General features: G+C 35.7%; 1 protein-coding gene across 1 annotated transcript in view; it reads right to left on the reverse strand.

The window, feature by feature from the left end:
• The window catches only part of TRDN (triadin), a 143,992-nt gene that overhangs the window by 89,723 nt on the left and 35,025 nt on the right, over positions 1-19,244 (reverse strand). Inside the window, exons 3-5 of the mRNA XM_017739416.1 lie at positions 17,533-17,580; positions 10,910-11,047; positions 8,931-8,957 (exon numbers count right to left, since the gene is read on the reverse strand). Coding sequence (XP_017594905.1) covers positions 8,931-8,957; positions 10,910-11,047; positions 17,533-17,580 — 213 coding nt within the window. The remainder of the gene's footprint in view (positions 1-8,930; positions 8,958-10,909; positions 11,048-17,532; positions 17,581-19,244) is intronic.

The raw sequence follows: 19,244 nt of genomic DNA on the forward strand, positions 1-19,244 counted from the left end.
ATTAACAGCACTTGACAGTGTCTAACAGCAGCACAGCACTCCAGCTCCAGGAAGATCAAGATGGGAGAAAATAATTACAGTCCCTTGAATCTGTGTGAACTAGTGGGTCAGCACTGTGCAGGTTTACATCAGTGTGAATGAAGGGTACAGCCCTTCATGCTAGGGCATGAGGAGATTCTCCTGGTTCCCTTCTTTGTCTGCCTTTGTGTTTCTGATTTTGATTTTTTGCTATGTCGTTTTTTATAATATAGTAAAATGGATAGCATTATTCTCAGCTATTTTAATTTTATTGTGCTATAATAGCTTTGATCAGCCTCAGCCTACATGAATTACTTTAGGTACCACATGGTTTTATAACACGATATAAATACCCCATCTCCGTAACACAGGAGTTCAAACTTTGAGGGATGCATTTCTTCTCTTACTGGGAAAGCACAGCCTTGCATCTTGCTTCATTAGAGGATAAAATGGTGAGTAGCATTCTGGCACTGTTAAAACACCTGCTACACCTTACCCTCCACTGAGTTTCCATCTTACAGATGAAATATACGTTTAAATAAAATCCCAAAAACTATATTAAAAATGTCAATGATATAAGATACAAAGTAGAAAAAAAAAGGGGTTCTTATTTGGAACACAAATATGCTTTACCTAAGGTAACCCAGAAAATGAGCAAGAGAACTGGGCATTTATCTCTGGACCTGACGTTCGACATTACCCTCCATGCTTAAAGCCATCCTGTTTCCACTTAAATACTGCAGTGAAGATAGAATGTAGTTTTAATATATCTAGTGTTTTAAAGGTATAATTAAGCAGATGGACTTTTGTATGAAATGGGAATCGATTTTTTTCCTAACAAATTTTACCAGTTAGTCATCTTTTTTATAATCTGTTACAGGTAACACAGCAATATACACCATCAGCGCTTTAACATTCTTTCTCTTACAAATATTTAAGCATGAAAAGGAAAATTAGTCTAATTCAGAGCCAGTGGTTAATAATTTGCTTTTGAGCAGTTAAAACCCTTACAGCTATTGTCAGCAATTTAATGGGGCTATATCCTTGCTAGTTTATCAAGACTACTTGGTAGAAGGAAGCTGATTATCCTGAAGAGTTGGTAGAAATAGATATTGATGGCAAGGCAAGAATGAGTGGTGTAAAGAGCCTTAGAAGATGAGAGAGATGTCATTTCTAATGTGCTTTTAGATGCTGTCTGTGTGAAGAATTGTAGTCAACTCTCTTGCTGTTGGTATCCTCAGGAGAAATTTTCAATTGTGCAGCTGATGTCTATTTTTAATCTAGATAGTACCAGCTGGTGAGGGTAACAGTTATCCTTGCGGGGCTAGGAGGAGAAGAAGGGAAGCTGTGCATTAGAGCAACTTCTATCTAACTACTAATACATCACGTAGCTGTATACTCTACAGGCAAAAAAACCCACAGCAAAACCAAAACCACCTTGTAACAGGGAAAAAAAGAACAGGAACAAAAAAATAGAAAGCCAGAAATATTTAATTGGGCAATTAAATTGGTGTATTGTGCCCATATCTGGGAACCAAAGAGAGTGTAACAGAAGGCCTTAAATACCAGTGTTGGAAAATTCAGTGTTGGAAAGTGAATTCAGTGTTGGAAAGTCTGAGTGACACGTATGACTTATTCAGGTGACTTCCCTACCAGCTCGCCAGTAGCACAGTCTTATCCCCAGTGTTTTCTTAGATCTCACTCTGTTCTGGGGATTCGTAGCAACTTCAGGCTGGGGTACATAACTTTTCCTGAAGTCTTGTGTCGTGAGATCTTTCCTGAAAATGCAACAGGGCACAAATTGCTCTTATCAATGAAAATGCTGAACAGTTTTTGTGCTCATCCACTACATGAGGAAACAGGCCACAGTGCCTGTTAAATATTATTTCAGAATTGTTTATCCACCTCTTTGGAAATTACAAGATAGAGTGAGAATAAAAGTTTCTTCTTTCTATTCTTTTTTTTTCTTTCATATTTCAAAGGAGAGGAAAGGAAAGGAAAGGTTATGTACCATGTCAAGTTCCATTTGCTTTGTTAAACTGAGGATTTCCTTTCCTTTCCTTTCCTTTCCTTTCCTTTCCTTTCCTTTCCTTTCCTTTCCTTTCCTTTCCTTTCCTTTCCTTTCCTTTCCTTTCCTTTCCCTTTCTTTCCTTTCCTTTCCTTTCCTTTCCTTTCCTTTCCTTTCCTTTCCTTTCCTTTCCTTTCCTTTCCTTTCCTTTCCTTTCCTTTCCCTTTATTTGTTCTATTATGATTATTTTGAGTCTTGTTTTCCCCTGCTAATGTTTCCATTTGAAACAGAAAAGCAATATCTTATCAGAAAGCTTTTTAGGGAAAGGGAGGTACTTGCAATTATCTGACTAATTGTCCTGTGAGCAGCACTGGCATCCTTCAGGAAGACCATACGCAGACTTTTTTATGGTGGAATTTTAATGACTGGTCTTTTGAAAGAATTAAAAGTGAAAGGTATTAAAAGTTTTCAATGCTAAACATTTTTTACATAAAGTTTTATTCTTAATGTATAAAAATATGTTACATCTGTGTTTTTCATTTCCAGCCAATAGTCCTGTACCTTGGTTCTAAAATCTAAAATGAATGCTACTTGCACTTTGACCAAAATCAAAACCCAAAAGACAGACAACCTCTTTAGTCAAAAATATCATAGATAGAGCCACATGATGAAAACCAGATTTTATTTTCCTTCAGTGGAACATGAAATTGTCTTGACATGCTTCTCCTTATGGATACCAATCTGCAAATATGTTACCGGCTCAGTATTAAATGATATTTTTCATAGCCAATTTTATCATTCTGCCTTTAATTAAGTGTAATTTCCTATAGGAAAAAGTGTAGGAAAGGCTTGTAGACATCTTAGAGCAAAATTATATATACAATTATATCTAAAATCTCTAATCTTGACTAACATCAAAGAAATATTTTCCCATACAAATCTATTTAATTGTTGTTTGCTTGGAGTTTTTGTTTCTTTGTTTGTTTGTGAAAGGAGTTAAAAATACAGTAAAAAGGAATCACAGACTCAGTTACCTCACCATTTCAAAAACACTAACTCTGCAGATTCTACCTTACTGTATTAGTCTGTAAATAGTCATTCCTTCCCATTCCTTCCATCACCGGGGCACAAATTAAGATTTCCACAAAGATTATATGGATAGCTTCACTTAAGGTTTTCCCTGATGTAAGAGGATAACTTAAACAGCTGCAAACCTCTCCTCCACTTCTGTCCAGGGTCCCTACTAGCCTTGTTGCCCAAAGTTCTCTCTCTCTCTCTTTTAAAATATAGTTGGTAAGTTTGGATTGAAAAGTTTCAGCTCAAGTTGAAACCAAATCACTATTCTGAAAAAGGCAAAAGAACTATAATTGAACATCTCTGTTCCCTGGTGGTATATTATCTTTTTTCATCTGGGTAATATGGAAAATATTTTCTTTCTGTTATAAAATGCTATTTTATGGTGGATATGCTATTACGGTATTGATCAATGTAAGTAAAACCAGATGAAATTGTTAAAAGAACATTAATAACAGAAATGGATGCCACAAAAATGAAAAATGAAAAAAACCCCCATATCTGGAAAAGCAGTTTAACATCTCAGAATTGAACCAATCAATGATTTCTATCTTTTAACACAGGGTGTACTTTACACAAAGATATGCAAAATGCTTTATGGTAAAGTGCAGCCTGGGGAGACAGCGAAAGCCTTTTAGTGAGATCTTTAATAGCAACTCGGATACAGAGAAGGGAGCATCACCGTACAGCAACATAAAAGCAACTGAATTCAGAAGACAGTATCAGTACAAATAGGTATATACTTTAGGGATGAATGAAACTGCATAATTATTTTTAGGACATATATATGACAACTAGACTGGTAACGCAGTTTTCAGGTTTCATTTATGGTATTCTGAATTTACTTTCTCTAGTTCATTTCCAAACTGTCTGTAGCCTTGGGTTCACAAGAAATCGTAGATGGATTACAGCCATGCAAACACTGTATCTCTTCACAGGGACAAATGCTTGGAGTATGGAGAATTCTTTTGGGAAATTATTGCTGTATTTTTAACAGTTCTGATATACTTCCGGAGGTATTCACACTGGTCACTCTAGGGCAGCAATAAGGACTTCTTTCCCATCCACTGGGTGAGCTGGACTTTTTGTCTGATCATACATTCTTAGGTGCTTAAATAGATAAAAACAATCTGACACACGTTATAAATAGTAGGACTAACAAATATTTGTCAGTATGCTTTTCCCTACTTTGCCTGGATACTGAAAACAGTTCTTTTTAGACTTGTACAGGCTATCATATCAAAACTACTTTCAAATCCAAATTAGCAAACCCCCTGCCCTCTCTAAGCAGGTTGTTCCTTCTTGTCCCCTTTCCCAGGCAAAGATGTAGTATATGTTCCTTTGATCACCACATCAAAAAGTGATGTAGGAAATTGTCTGGTCTGAGAACCTTTCCTTTTCAGAGCACCTTGTTTGTGAGCACAGATCAATACTCAGGTCTGAACAAGCCAATAGATTCTGCTGAAAAAATTTTGGCAAGCCTAACCTTGGGTTGGAGAAGGAGTTAATAGGAGTGGGTGTGTGGAGTCAGGTGTGGGGCAGCTGCACCTTGGCCAGAGCTGCCGAGGGTGAGTCAGTGTAACTGATCACACCCTCAGAAGCTGACATGTCTTTTAGGACCATGATGTGTCTTCAGCATATTAATAACCAGCCTAATACTCTGGCAATGATACGCTCATTTGAACTGAAGACAGATGGATAAAGTGCTTTGCCAAAAAGTTCATTTGTTTTTCACAAAATTTCTTGTGAACTTTAACAGAAATTCATATTCTGTGTTGGCTTTTTGTCGTAATCCATGCTTTTTTAAATTGCATTTTCCTAAGAAAAAACTCAAAGCCCCATTTTTCTGTCTCAAAGACAGGCTAACTTACAGAAAATTTGAGACCCATCTCTACCAAAAGGAAATGTTTCTTTTGATTGTTGGTAAGAATAATTTTATGCCAATAATAAAACCTCTTGGTAATAGAGAGATGGATAACTGTCATGATGGTGCTTTATTTCTTACTCTGCTTTTTAAGTGAATAGTATTTATTGAAATTAAAATTACTTTCAGTTTAATAGTTACCTTTTTAGGCATGGTTGTCAATGCTGAAGTGTCTGCACTTCCTTATTATTTACAGATCTTTATTTCTAATTTTCTGATTTCTCAGCTCTTTTCCAAACTTACAACTGAGTCCAGTAGTGTCCACAAAAAAAACAACAAACAAACAAAACCCCCCCACTATCTTTTTTATAGCAACCATTTTTAGTAAAAACATACAAGCATACAGTTGTCAAATAATTGAATGTGTGCCTAAAGGTGAAACTAACCCTGAAAAAATGAACAAGATTATCCTTCATAATTGTAGAAAGAAATGAAACCAAAAGCAAATTAAGTCTGAAAGAAAGAATTAAACTTCTCTATGTCTTTTGTGAAAATGCCTTATAGTTTTTTTATGTTGAGAATATGCATTGTTAAAGACTGCAAAGTCCCTTCCAGAACAACCTTTTACTATGTCCACTGAAGAATACTGCTTTTCCAGACAATATTAAATGCTCATTCTTTTCCAATTATTGAAGATAAATATTCATTATAAGACTTGGACTGTCAAAAATAATTGCAATAGAAAAAGGTGCTTGAGAGATATTTTCATATATTCTAAAGAATTCTGAAACTGATATTAATCCCATTGCCTGTGGAAGCCCATTGTCATTACCTGTACTTCTATTACTTTTGCTTTTAATTTACATCTCTAGGAAAGAGACTTTTGCTTTCTTTGGGATTATAATTATGATTAGACTTTTCTTTTTTCATGGCTAGACAATGTCCTTGTCACTCCCCTTCAATTTTTTCCAACATGCAATTGTATTGTGGTACCAGCAATCCTGGTTTTTTCAGTTACTATATTCCATCATAAAGCAAGTTTTGTGCAAACATTTTAGCATTCATGAAAGCTGCTAGCCAGTAAAGCAAAAGAGTGAAGCCTTGTCCATACACTAAAAATAGACATGGAGATTTTTCAAAAATTCTCATTGTCTTCATGAATGCCACAATAACTGTGGGTTAGATCCAATACAAATACTTAAATATCAGACACAGCAACCATTGTGCACATTTCAAGAGTGAAATTTGAGAGAGGTTTTCCATATAAATGTGAAAAATATCAATCTGTTCATCTTCTGGAGACAGCAGTAGTATACTGTACAATCTCACTGGGTGGTTTTTTTCTTGTTTAAAATGTTCAAATGCCAGTGTCTCCTAAAGAAAGATCCTTCATATAGCTATAGATAAAATTGCTGCTCAGAGTGGAAGGGATTTTGAAGAAGAAATGATCCTCTACAGGTAAGCAGAGAACACTCCATAACCAAAAAATTTAGTTCTAATTTCATGGATCAAACTAAAATTTTGATACCCCAAAATCTCCATATCTAGTTGTATAGATGGTCCTCTTCTGGGTCCAGTCCTAACAGCAGCAATATGGTAAAAATCACCAATGTAGTGTCTTGTTTGGTTTAGAAAGTTTTCTTCTGGAAGTTTTATTTATGGACAGTGTAAATGACAGCACAAAAAAGTTAAGAAAAGCTACTCAGAGAGATCTGCACCTCATGCTCAGGGGAACAGATTGTGATGTTTGTGAGAGTGTTTCCTGCGGGAGCTCACCTGAGCCCTTGGCTCACCTCCCAGGGCTTTGCCTTCTGTGCTCCTGAGCTTTAGCACCAGGAGGGAATTTCACTGTGCCTAAGCAGAAAAGCTGTTCACTAGACTGCACCACAGAGCTCTCAGAAAACTTCTATTTAGCCTTAGACCCTGGCAATTAAGCTCTTTGATGTTTATACAGTTTTACAAGAAGTCTGTAGAGAGACAGGAAAAGCTCTGAGGGGCTGAGAGATGCCTGTCACTGACACATGCAGTACTCTGCACTGGCATTTCCAAGGGACTGGTGGCTTCAGGCCACGTATGGTGTATTTCTGTAGCCCAGTAAAAAAGTGACAGAATCAAGTATAGAAAAGGCCAGATCCTGGCTGCCAGGATGAAATGGAGACCTCCAGTCACCTGGAGATGGTAAGTTATTTGAGGATGTTGCTATGTGAAAGCTGATGGCAGTACTCAGAAAGGGGTACTATCTTCAGCAGTCCCAGTCAAGGGACAGTGTTTTGCAGGGAGACAAGGAAGAGAATGTTTGTCCTCTAAAGGACAGAGGGAGAATCTTGACCTGAATCCTGAATCCCAAAAAGTGAAAAAGCCCACTCAAAATTTTCACCTCTGTGTGGCTGTGTTACCTTGTAAGATACCAGATCTGGAGAAATCACCAGCTCTTTGTCCATTTCCTTCATACCAAAGATAGAAGACCCTCTCAAGATTCATCTCCAGAGCCAGGCTGTGAGCTTTGAATAGTGACGAAAACATTCCAAGCCAGCAGTTAGATACATCGGCTCCTTGGATGGAGGACTTTTAGATCCAAACAATATCATCACTTCCAACTGCTTATAATTTAAGCAGCTTTCAGCTGCTTCAGCTATATGACTTCTGTGAATTCTATTTCTACAACTTTGTGTCCCAATGCAATGGGTAAGGCCTGTGTCACTGATTTCCAGAGAAGCAGGGATTGCAATTCTGAGCATGCTGCTGTGCATAGTGTTTTTATGGATTGTGCCTTCCTAGCCATGAAGTAGCAACACTTTCAGCCTGGCCCCTACACTGGCCCATGGTGAGAAGACACATTCCACCCACATTCATCCTTGCCAGCAATGTGATACAGCTTCAGATTCTCTGCACCCTCTGTAAAATTAAAAATGCATCTGTCTCTATTGGAAAAGTGACAGGGTGATTCTGAAGGTTTTACAGTTCTTACAGACAAAGTAAAGAGATGGAATTTTTTCGTATACTGTCTGTAAATTTTCCTAACATGAGGAATCATCCATAGAAAGATGATTGGTCCTGATCTTCAAGCCTATTAATTCCTTGGATGCCAGATTGAGACTGACAAAATGTTTCATTACTTAGAAGCCTGATCCAGTTCCAGTTAACTTCAGAGAAAACTGGTTTGTAATCTCAGAAGCAACTGGGGTGATAGATTCTTCAATATGGGCATTTACCTCTTGAGAATTTGATGGATACCAAATTCAGTTCACAGAAGGCTGGTTACACATCCTACTATTCTCGAGTTTTGCTCAATATGGAGGAAAAAACCACCCTATTTTTGAAAAGCTTTACATTCTATCACCAGTACCTCCAACCTTCTAATACATTTTCACTTTGATTCAATAGAAGTTGAACTTAAGTATTATGTTTCAGTATAACAATTTCAATATCTATAAAGGTTATAATATAAATCCTATTTCCTTCCCTTGTCTGCTTTAAAAATTCAATGATAACTAAGTAATTTTTTCAGAAGATTACGAAGCAGTCCTTATTTTAGGGTCCTGTGTTGGCTCACAGTAAAATGCTTGACAGTACCTCATCATTATTTCTCACTAAATATACTTTCCATGTTATTATTCCTGAACTTTAATTCTATCCAGACATACATATAACTAACTCCTTGGCATTAACAGGAGTCCTACAAGCATGACAAGGATATAAATAATATTTCTGTTAATTCTATGTTTTAATGAAAAAATTTCAGATTTTCTCAGTAATGGTGGAAGAGTAAAGAATTCTCACAGAGCAGCAAACAGCTCAGTAAGTATTATTACTTGAGTTTTGCATTTAATAAGTTTGTTAGAGCACAACTGATAAGGTTAGTAGACTGCCATGTAACTATTGACAGAATTTATATCACAGGTACACCAGCTAATTCTTAAAATGACTAAAAAATATTTTCCCTCTATAGTTAAGAAACTGACCAACCTTTTTTCAGGGAAGGTTCCATTTCACCTAAACCAAGAGAAAAAAACAGATATCAGAGAAAAGATATCATTAAAAAAAAAAACAAAAACAAACCCACATTTTTTTCATGCTGTCTTCTTTTAATTTCAAAAAATAATTTTTCTTCTTTATATGCTAAATGCCAAGCATCTGTTCTGAGATTTTGGATTTTTCATCAAGAATCTCTCTTGCCATAGAGTTTTGGGTAGATAAATTCAAGATGCAGTAGTAACTAAGGAAACATCCAAATCTCTATTTGTGCTTCTGAATAATAACTTGTGTCTACAATTTACAATTTGCTTTACTTTATGCATGTTTCCATGTTTTAAGAAAAGGCTCACTGGTTTTGTTTTAATTCCAAATGATAAAACAGATATGCAGTTTAGCAAGATTGTAAATCTAGCAATGATTCTAGTGAAACCCAAGGCAAAAAATAATCCATTTCAGTGTAACTACAAGCGCTTGATTGCTACAATATGTTATTCCACCTCCATGTAGGACACAGAATTTGAAGGAGTGAGCCTGAATGACTGGCTAGTGTGAAGCCTCAGCTGCACTGACTACAGCACAGAATGGGCAGGGTGCTCACATGCACTTAGTTTTTATGATATAGTGCAGTAAGATGCCTTACTGCCTATTCACACTCCTGTGAATATTATTATTATTTATTAATTAATAAATAATTAATTATCAATTAATTTATTAATGAAATTCCACTTGGGCCAAAGGCTGTTAGGACTGAGTTTTCCAAACCTGGTGAACATCAGATCTCAAATTTTTGTCTGTCAGGTATTTTATGATTTTCCTACTGCCATTAACACTTACACACTCAAGTGTTTGAAAGTTTGCACGTGCTTTGGGAGCTATGAAATGCTAAAAATGCACACTGATAAATTTTACCAATCTCTCTGTGTTTCATCTTTTCTGTTTGTCAACCTTATGAGAGACTGGCATTCTTCTAGTTGTAAATCATATCTCAGAATAGGATGCCCAATTCACGGACTCACATGTAGCAGCCTATCTATTAGCATTCATGTATGGTGCTAATATAAAAAGCTCATGCATATATTAAAAGATAAACATTTGATAATATCTCAAGTTTCTGAACAAATGACTAGAAGTCAGTTTCAGTACATGTCTCTTTTTAATTATATTCTGGTGTAGCCAAATAGAATATAAAATAAACTACCGTGAAATGAAGATGTCACTCCTACACTCATCGCTTGTCAGAATGACCAATATGATGTGACACGATGATGCACTACTGACTGTGAGCAGTCTCTGCTCATACTGGGGAACTAGGTTTTATTTTTTGCTTTGTTTTGGTTTTTTGTTTAACAGAAGGAGAGTTATTTCCAAAATAAAAATATTAGTAATTTACTTTCATTTATCAGATGATGTCAGGTGAAGAATGATATCATAATGGCAGAACCATAATTTCTAGTAAACTGAATTGTTTGCAATATGCCATCCAAAATCCCGTTAGTTCAGCAGAAATGCTATTTTTTGTTTGTTTGTTTCAATATACTGCCCTGTCATCAATATGTCAAATAAAAAAAGTTTTGAGTTTCTTGATGTATCTTTTATATTTTTCAGGGTTCTTTAGATTCTTGCTGATTAAAAGAAAATAGTTATTTCCATTCTCTGAAGCAATATTCTGATGCATACTTTGATTGTGGCTTTGAAATCATATATAAATTAGTGCTCTTTTCTTCAAGATGTCCTAATGGTCATATTTGATTCTGACAGCTTTTCTGTAATAGTACCTTAAACATGAGATGAAAGCTAACAAGGAGGCCAATTTACTGATTGGAATAGCCAGTGGATGCTTTATTAGCAACAATGTTCACTTTTCATTTTGTTTGACATTCTTGTCTGTGAGGTTAAAAGCTGAATAAGCCAACCTAATGCGTGTAAAACAGCAGTTAGAGCAGTTACAGAAGTCTTTATGTTACAAATACCTTCATCACTGTCATCATCATCACTCCATACGATGTCAGACAGTAAAGAAAAAAAGCCATAAATCCAATCAGAGGACTCTTCCAGTGTCTCATGAATGATTCTCAGTGGTTCTGTGCTGAGCTTGTGAACAGATCTTCCTGAGTGCAGAGTTTAAAACAAAAACAGTTTGAAAAAAAACCCAAAACAAACAACTCCTGCAGTAATAGAAGTTAATCTTCATTTTATACAGGACAAATTATACTACCTCTTTTAGCAGAAACAAGGATTGTGAGTGTTAATTTTTATTATTCAATGATTTGAGGACAGCTCTCCTTCCTGTGCAAGACTGGTATAAACTGTATCTTACTGCATTTGCTGTTCATAGAGTGATCAAGGATCCAGTGTATAATTTGGTCTGATGTTGTGTTCCAAGTTCTGCATCTCCTTCTGAGGATGGTTGGGTAAAATATAAGTATAGATTACATTCTAATATTCATCATTTTAGATAATCTCTTCCTTTCAGCCCAGCTTTTAAATCTGATTCAGGTCCCCTAACTCCTGATGCCTCTCTAGGTTTCAGTGCCATCAGTGTCTCATTCATGTCATATCTCCCCCCTGAGCTCCCTCCTTTACACAAGTCCTGGCTGAGGAAATTGCTGAGCTCTGGATTAACTACACAGGCAGGTCATGTCATGGCTATGGAGCACATACATAGGATGGGAAAAAGAAAGCTGTGCACACTCAGGCCAAAATTAACCTGGGTTCAGAATAAACAGGGATGCAAATCCAGATAGTGGCACACGGACAGCTACTTTCAGACACACACTCCCAAGATTCTGGTTCTTCTCTTATGACTTTCTAGAGTTTCTTTGACAAACAACATCTGCATACTTAACTTGTTCTGGTCTTACTGCCCCTGTAGGCAAGCAAACTGGAAAACAAGGAAGCTGTGAAGTCCTCCACCTTCCTGGAAACTCTGATGGAAGTAAGGCTTTCGCTCCCCACTGCATCCACACCCAGGCAGTGCAGCCATCAGTGGGTAATACTACTATTCCTTTAAAGGATTTTCCAGTTGGGATTTCACCAGATTTCTCTGTACCTGGCACACCACTTCAGAGTGACTTTCCAGCCTCTGACAGACTTTTTCTTCTGATGATTCTGCACAGCCATTTTCTATTTTCTTGTACGCTGTACCAGATAGTGCTTAGGAAAGAGGGACAACCTTCATTCAGTCTATGTTACTGCCCACTGTACTTGAAATGGCAGATTGACTCATTGCCTGGTCTGTGTGAAACTTTTCTACAAATATGAGCAACCTATGAAAGTAGACCACAAGTGTGATTTGGACTTTTGGCCTAGTCTTGCTCCTAGGAGTTTCAATAGAAATACGTACACTGAATTTAACAGTGTCAAGGTGGGAACCATACCTGTGTTTCACATTTTTCTCTAGGTAAATATTTTAGTAAGAAGTTAAGACAAGTCTCTTCAGAACTACTTCTGACTGCAGTGTTCTGACTCACAAGCCAAATCTTAGCATTAATCAGAAACAGTCTCACATGGACTTGCAGGCTACAAAGACAGGCAAGGTGCAGGCTTAAAGGAACTTTTTTCAGTGACAGCAGTATGAATATTATTTTCTAAAAGTGTTATAATGAAATTTAGAGATAACTTTATTTGAAGTATAAATGTATGGTTTGTTTTATTTCTAATTAATTATTCTGAAATACAAAAGACCAGGCCAACTTTCTCTTAGTTTACACCTGCTTGTTGATAATGCAGACCAAAGAAATATTGTAGTTAATATTTTATGAGTATTGTATTATATGGGTATATGCTACTGAACAATCAGACACATCAAATAAACTAAAGGTGTGACATGATGCAATGACCTAATTGCAAAGAAATTAATTTAGTGTATTACTGTGCACACTGTTTTATTCAGAAAGATTGAGTAGTAAACCAGCAAATATTTACTTTTTTTAGCATGACAGTTATTTGTTGCACTGTCTTCATGCATTGAGATGTAGAGATTTAATTTTTTTCAAGTGATTTGCCACAAATACTCTTCTCAAATATTAACCAGGAGAATGAATACCTATATTTAGGCTCTTAAAAAGTAAGTCTGTGACCTGACCCCTGATGCCATTTGCCCTTTATTCTAATCTAGAGGTGCTAAGGAGTCGAAGTAGACTAATAGAATGAAAATGGCCAGAGGTGTCTTAGCATAATCAAGGTTTTGATTCACAAGCAGGGATGGTTTAACTTTGGACAGCTGCCTCGACTTTCACTGTGGCTATCCACCCTCATTTTACCCACCGGTTGCTTAGGGAGGGCTCAGTTGCTTTTACAGCCACAGGCTTTTACAGCTGCAGGGGCTACAGCTGTAAGCTAAACAAGAACTGGTATCAATTTATTTTAATACACTGGTCTATCAACTAGCAGTTCAAGAACTGCTTCTGCTTCACAGGCAGCAGAGCTGTCCCCTCTGGGCAGGCAAAGGAAATGCTCAGAGAAGTGCAAGATCAAGAGCAGAGGAAATTATTCCAACCACCCCAAGGCAAGCCATCTTTGCTGATGAATCAGTCTTCAACATCATATCCTGGTTTTTAATTCATAATATCTTTATACCCCACTATGAAAAGCGATTAGAAATTACAAGTGTCCAGAGGCAAAATTCTCCAGTCATGCCTATGCTAACAGGCCCAAGTTGCAAATCCTGTTTAACACAGAAAGTTTAGAAAAATCAGTTTGGTGCTGTGTAGAGGACACTTGACTGGTATTTGCAAAATGAAGTTTTGTATTCAAACAGGTACTGTGAGCTCACTTAAGGTTTAATGCAAGTGGCACAGACCTGGAAAATTATGTCTTGAGCACAGATCTTTTGTTTAATTTCTGTTGCATTTCCAACATTTTTTAAAACTAGTGCTAATAGTAATGATGTGTCCTAGAATTCTTAAGAACACCACACCATGTAATGCTGAAGTGACAATTATGACTGATTAAATCCATATTTTCAGTTCTCCCAACAACTTTGATAACACCAGGTTCTATGAGGTCCCTAGTAGAACGAAATACACTAGAAACAAAGGAAATGACACAATTCTTGTAGTAACAAGTACAGAGAAACTTTCAATTTACCTCACACACATGCAAAGAAAGACAACAATTTCCAGAAGATTTGCACACTCTTGCTTCAAGAGTGAAGCTGAAAGAATGTAGATTTTCATAAAAAAGTTTGAGCTTGATATTTTTTTATTTAGAGATGTCCAGCAATGGAACAGTGTGATAAGATTTTTTACAATCATCTTGTAGTCAATATATTCATCTTCTCAATTCTTAGGCAACCTTAGAACACCAATTATTTTAAAAGTAAGCTCACAATACATTTCTTTTGCTAACATATGGTGTGTAATATAGAATTTGTAACTAATATACAGCTATAATTAATATTATTATAGATTGATATAATTGATCTAAGCTATAATTAATATGTGATATATCACATAAAATCAATTGCTCTGGAAATAGTGGCAGCAGGATCTTGAATTTAAACTGCAAAGAGCCTTTATCAATACCAAGTATTTCTCAGACACAGACTAGTGAACTTCTAACTTTTGGCAAACTTTTAAATAGGGGTTGAACCAATTAGATAAAATAGTAAGCAATTATTAAATGTCTGTTGAAGGAGGGGAAAGGAACTAAATAGTTACTGAGGAGGTTAAATTCAGACATGAACATACAACTAATATTGAAGAATTTTGTTGACACTATGCAACTACATTTAATCACAGCTTAAGTTCAGCTTATCCTATTTAGGGAAATGTACCTGAAAAGGTACTGAATCCCTGATGGTTTATAAACTCCCTCAAAAGCCAGTCCAGAAAGACATATTGTGACCTTCAGAAGGCAAGTGTCTCGCTTTCCTCTGAAATCTCTTTTAGGGTTACATGAATTAATTTCCAAAGGTGCCCACTCCTTTCTGTTGACTAGAAATGAAGTCTGAAAAGTTAGTGTGGACATGTCACCTTATTTTCATATTATTGAGATATGTGACATGGATCCTGCTTGTGATGCTATTTCAGATTTAAATCCTTCTTGTTATTGTACACTTTGGCTACGCACTTAAATTTGTAACTCTACATCCATAATTAATTCCAGGTCAATACAACTATTCACCTTGATAAATTACTTACATTCCAGAACAGCACTGATTCCACAAAAATGCTTTGCTAGAACATTTTGTTTGTCATAGTCTTTTATTACTTGGTACAGCATAAGAGATGTTTTTCAGACCAGTAAAAGTTCATCTTTACTTGTGCTGGCATGTTCACTGCTATGAGAATAGTAACAGTTTTGTTGTTTTGTTTTCAGTGGAAACATCAGAACTCCAGAACCTTCTGGAAAATGCTGAAATTTGGAAGAGTTAAAGCTGACAGAGGAAGAATTCCAGTCAAATTGAAGGAATTTGTATACCACCTTTCAAAGAAAACTTGAGGCGAACTCAATTGAATTTGATTGGAGAATGTTTGTTAGCTGTTAGAGATATCTGGAAGCTTGTTTGGATTTTCTGTACTAAACATATGCAAATATCTTTTAAATAATTATTTAAGAAACAGTTTCAGATGTGTTGTACGTATTAAATACTTCTAAAAACTCCCTATGTAATTTGAAGCAGGACATCAAGTGCTACAATTCTTTGCACCTCTCTAACATTATTGTTACAGAAAGAGTTATTTGATTAAAAATGCGAGAACAAAAATTTTGAACAACTAATTTCTTAATTTCTGAATTCTCCCTGGCTCACAATTTTAATTCCAAATGATTTTAAAATCAAATTTATCACCTTAATGGTAATTAATAACTCACAATTAACACAGCTCCTTGAAACCAGCCAGTGACAGTCTTCTCAAATTCTGCAATTGGCATTAGCTATGTTCTTGGGATCGAAGGTAATTTTCGTAAAGCAACAAAGTATTTTTTGAACAAAAAAGCCCTTTTTTTTCATCAGGACTCATAATGGGTACTTTAACAGTAGTTTCTGCAAAAAAGAATTGAGTAATCACATCGTATGATTTGCTGTAGCCTCTCAAGCAAATTTGGTTATGCTTAATAGTCTGTGTCATTTATTCCTGTGAAGTGCACAACAGAAAGTGACTGATGGATTTATCTGTGCAAATAACTTCAGTCATTATTTGAGTCTTAATAACTCTGCCAGAAATGTAGTTTCCAATCAATCTTTTTTGCTTGTCAAATGGTTAAATGTATATTCAGAATCCTACCTATGTTAAGGTGGCTTTTTTTTTAATGGATCACAGCAAATTAGTTAATAATTGTTGGATTTTCATCAATTACATATTTTGACTCCAGTGAATTGAATGCAATTAAGTTACAAATGATGGTAATTATCTGGTGCAAAGATTGATCTATGAGATATAAACTACTTCATTGATACTGACAAGGTACAGCTGACGAAGATGGAGAATTTCTGTTGTGTTTGATAAAATACAAAAGCCTAACACTAGCTTGTGGTAATAAAACATATCCTAATCTAGTAAAATATTATATTATGAATATAGAGACCTATATTTTAATTTGAAAGTTTATATATTTGTAAGTTTCTTTCTTTCTTCTCCATGATTCTTTGAAGAGTAGCATCTAAGGTATTAAACTCAATATACACTTAAAGTGTCCTATTATTAACATTCCAGTTTATCAACATAGCTGTCCTTAGGTCTTACCTTTCTGTTTCATAGACTAACGTTTTTATCAAGCTTATAGCTCTAAGCCATAAACAGGTAAAACTCTAGTTGGTATCACTGAATTATTAGTATAAAAATATAAATTTAATTTTTAATTATATTACATATAAAAACGGTCCAAAAAAGTGTAGAGTCAGCTTTCTCAATAATTTCCATTTTATAAGTACGTATATTGTAAATATGAAGACTTCAGCCTTCATCTGTCTCTTTCTAATATCAGCCTTAGATAATTATATTGAGGTCAAGTTCATAGAGAAAACCCCACCTGAAAATGGATAAAGAAGCAGTTATAACTAGAATCCACTTGCCAAAATTTAGAAAGAAATTCACAAACTCTCACAAAGTAATCAAATAATTTCAGGTCCATTTGATATAGCCCTACATGTCGACAGGAGTGTATGTTTAGGATGGGCTTTAGTAGTTTATATTACTTGATTTGATATCAGCTGGAACATTTTGATTTGATAGTTCAGACCCTCATTAGGTGGTGTTTTCTGAAACACATAGGCATTTTATCTAAAACAATTTGAAACTTTATTTTTTTCTCATTCTATGGGTTCAGTTTTCTGACTAAGAACACAGATCTTCAGCTTGAAAAGCTGATAAATAAATGTACAACAGCATTTTTAAAGGGCGTTTAAGGCGTAAATTAGTACCTCAGCTTGACATCAATTCCTGGGAATCTCCTGGCTGGGGGCATCTCTTAGCTGTCAGATCTATCTCAAGCATGATGTGAAAATGAGAAGTAGGCTGTAGCAAGCCCCAGCTAGGCAGAGTTGGGGTTAGCTGAGAAGCAGTGCAGCCATGTCCTGGCCTCTGCTCATGCCCATGCTTTGTTATCATCCACACATGTATTCAGAACACTGCAGGCAGAAGGTCTTTACCAGGTGGTAAACAGGGATCATCACAATGTTGTGAATAGGTGGCTATACCTGATGGCAACGGAATGAACCCCAGAAAGGCCAGTAAAAAAAAGGAAGAAACACCATTAGCAATAATGAACATTCCCATCTGTCTCTTGGCTAAAGGAAGCACTTAAGGAGTGAAGTGAGGAGTTTAATCTCTGTGGGGCTGCTGTTATGAAGCAGAAATTGGAGTTCATTAAAAAGAGAAACAATATGCTATAGGTGTGAGATAACACAGTATGAATCACAGCAATGTAAAAACGTGGTCAAATAAAGCACAGTATTTTCACAAGTCACAAAAAAATTCTATTGCTGAAAAGGATATATAGGTGATTCTAGTTGAGTTACTTCAATTTCTTCAACAGCAAATAACCAAAGAATTGCATCACTGCAATTGTTACTGAAATGAATTATTGGTTTGATTTTTTTGTTTAAAATTAGAAATTTCACAGGTATCATTATGCACTGGAAATTCGCTTTGTGTTTTGTGTCTCATGAAACACATTTAAGTATGAATTCTCTTCTTAGATCCTTCCCTGTTCATTGAGACAGTTTCTGAAATTTCATATTCTCAACTTCATGACCTCCCAAAGTTTGATGTATCAAAATTTATCATCTTTTATATGCTGGACCTTTGGGGATGAAAGCAGCACTTGCAATACTGCGATAGTTCATAGATTGTCATTCTTTTCAGTATAAACTCATTTTCTAGGAGTTTATAAATCAGATATGAGATCTGCTGCAGATTGAAACATGGGAAACCAGATGTCATCTGAGCAGCCCTTCTTTAAACTGGAATTGGGTTCAAATCCCTTTAATGGATTTTATCATGGAAGAGAGAAAAAATGTTTTGTAGGTTTTAGGTACATTACTTAAAGTTTCATATAATTCAATTAAGAATTTCATTAAGAACTTTGAAATAGATAAGCTGTTTAATCATGCTTTGAATTGCCATTTAAAATACAGTAAAAAATGTATTTCAGAAGACTATAACACTGTTTTGATAAATTCCAGGGTAGGAGGTTTTTTTAGGGCTTTGCATGTTTGAAAAAGAGAAAAAATTATTTGTTCCATTAAGTTTGCTGATGGTTTAAACTAATCCAGAAGTTAATTCTTTTTCCTGACTAAATGCAAATGTATTATCAGTTTTAACACTGGCGGACATATTGTCATAAAACAAAGGAGTAAAAATAAGTACACTCTTCTTTTTGCAGTTCTTAAAACTTTCTAGTGAGCATTAGCCTAACAGGGTGACTACAGTGAGATGACATTGCAGGGGAAAAATGTGTATTTCTTATAATTATTATATACTACCCAAGGCCAGGAAAAATCTATCCATGACTGCATGACAGTAACAGAAATGACCACAAGTTCAGCCAGGGAAATGGTGACTTCAAACTGTGTTATTCAGAAGTTAGTATGGGAGACCCCACAATATTTGGCCAGATGTTTTGGATTAACATAAAAAGATTAAAATAATAATTAAAGAAAGCATCTGACTGGATGAGAGCTCCGTGCCTTCATGTCCTCTTAACTCCCCATTCCTAAAGGCATTACCTCCACAAAGATCCCACTCAAAGAGCCCACTGTTTTTCTCTATTTTTTTCACTTATGAAAACAAAATAGCAAGCTCATTCTGCTAAGCATGTCTCTCTGTGTTTTCTATATTTTCACTTATATTATTTTGTAGA

The sequence above is a fragment of the Corvus brachyrhynchos genome, unplaced genomic scaffold (genome assembly GCF_000691975.1).
Source record: "Corvus brachyrhynchos isolate BGI_N302 unplaced genomic scaffold, ASM69197v1 scaffold14, whole genome shotgun sequence".
NCBI classification, from domain to species: domain Eukaryota; kingdom Metazoa; phylum Chordata; class Aves; order Passeriformes; family Corvidae; genus Corvus; species Corvus brachyrhynchos.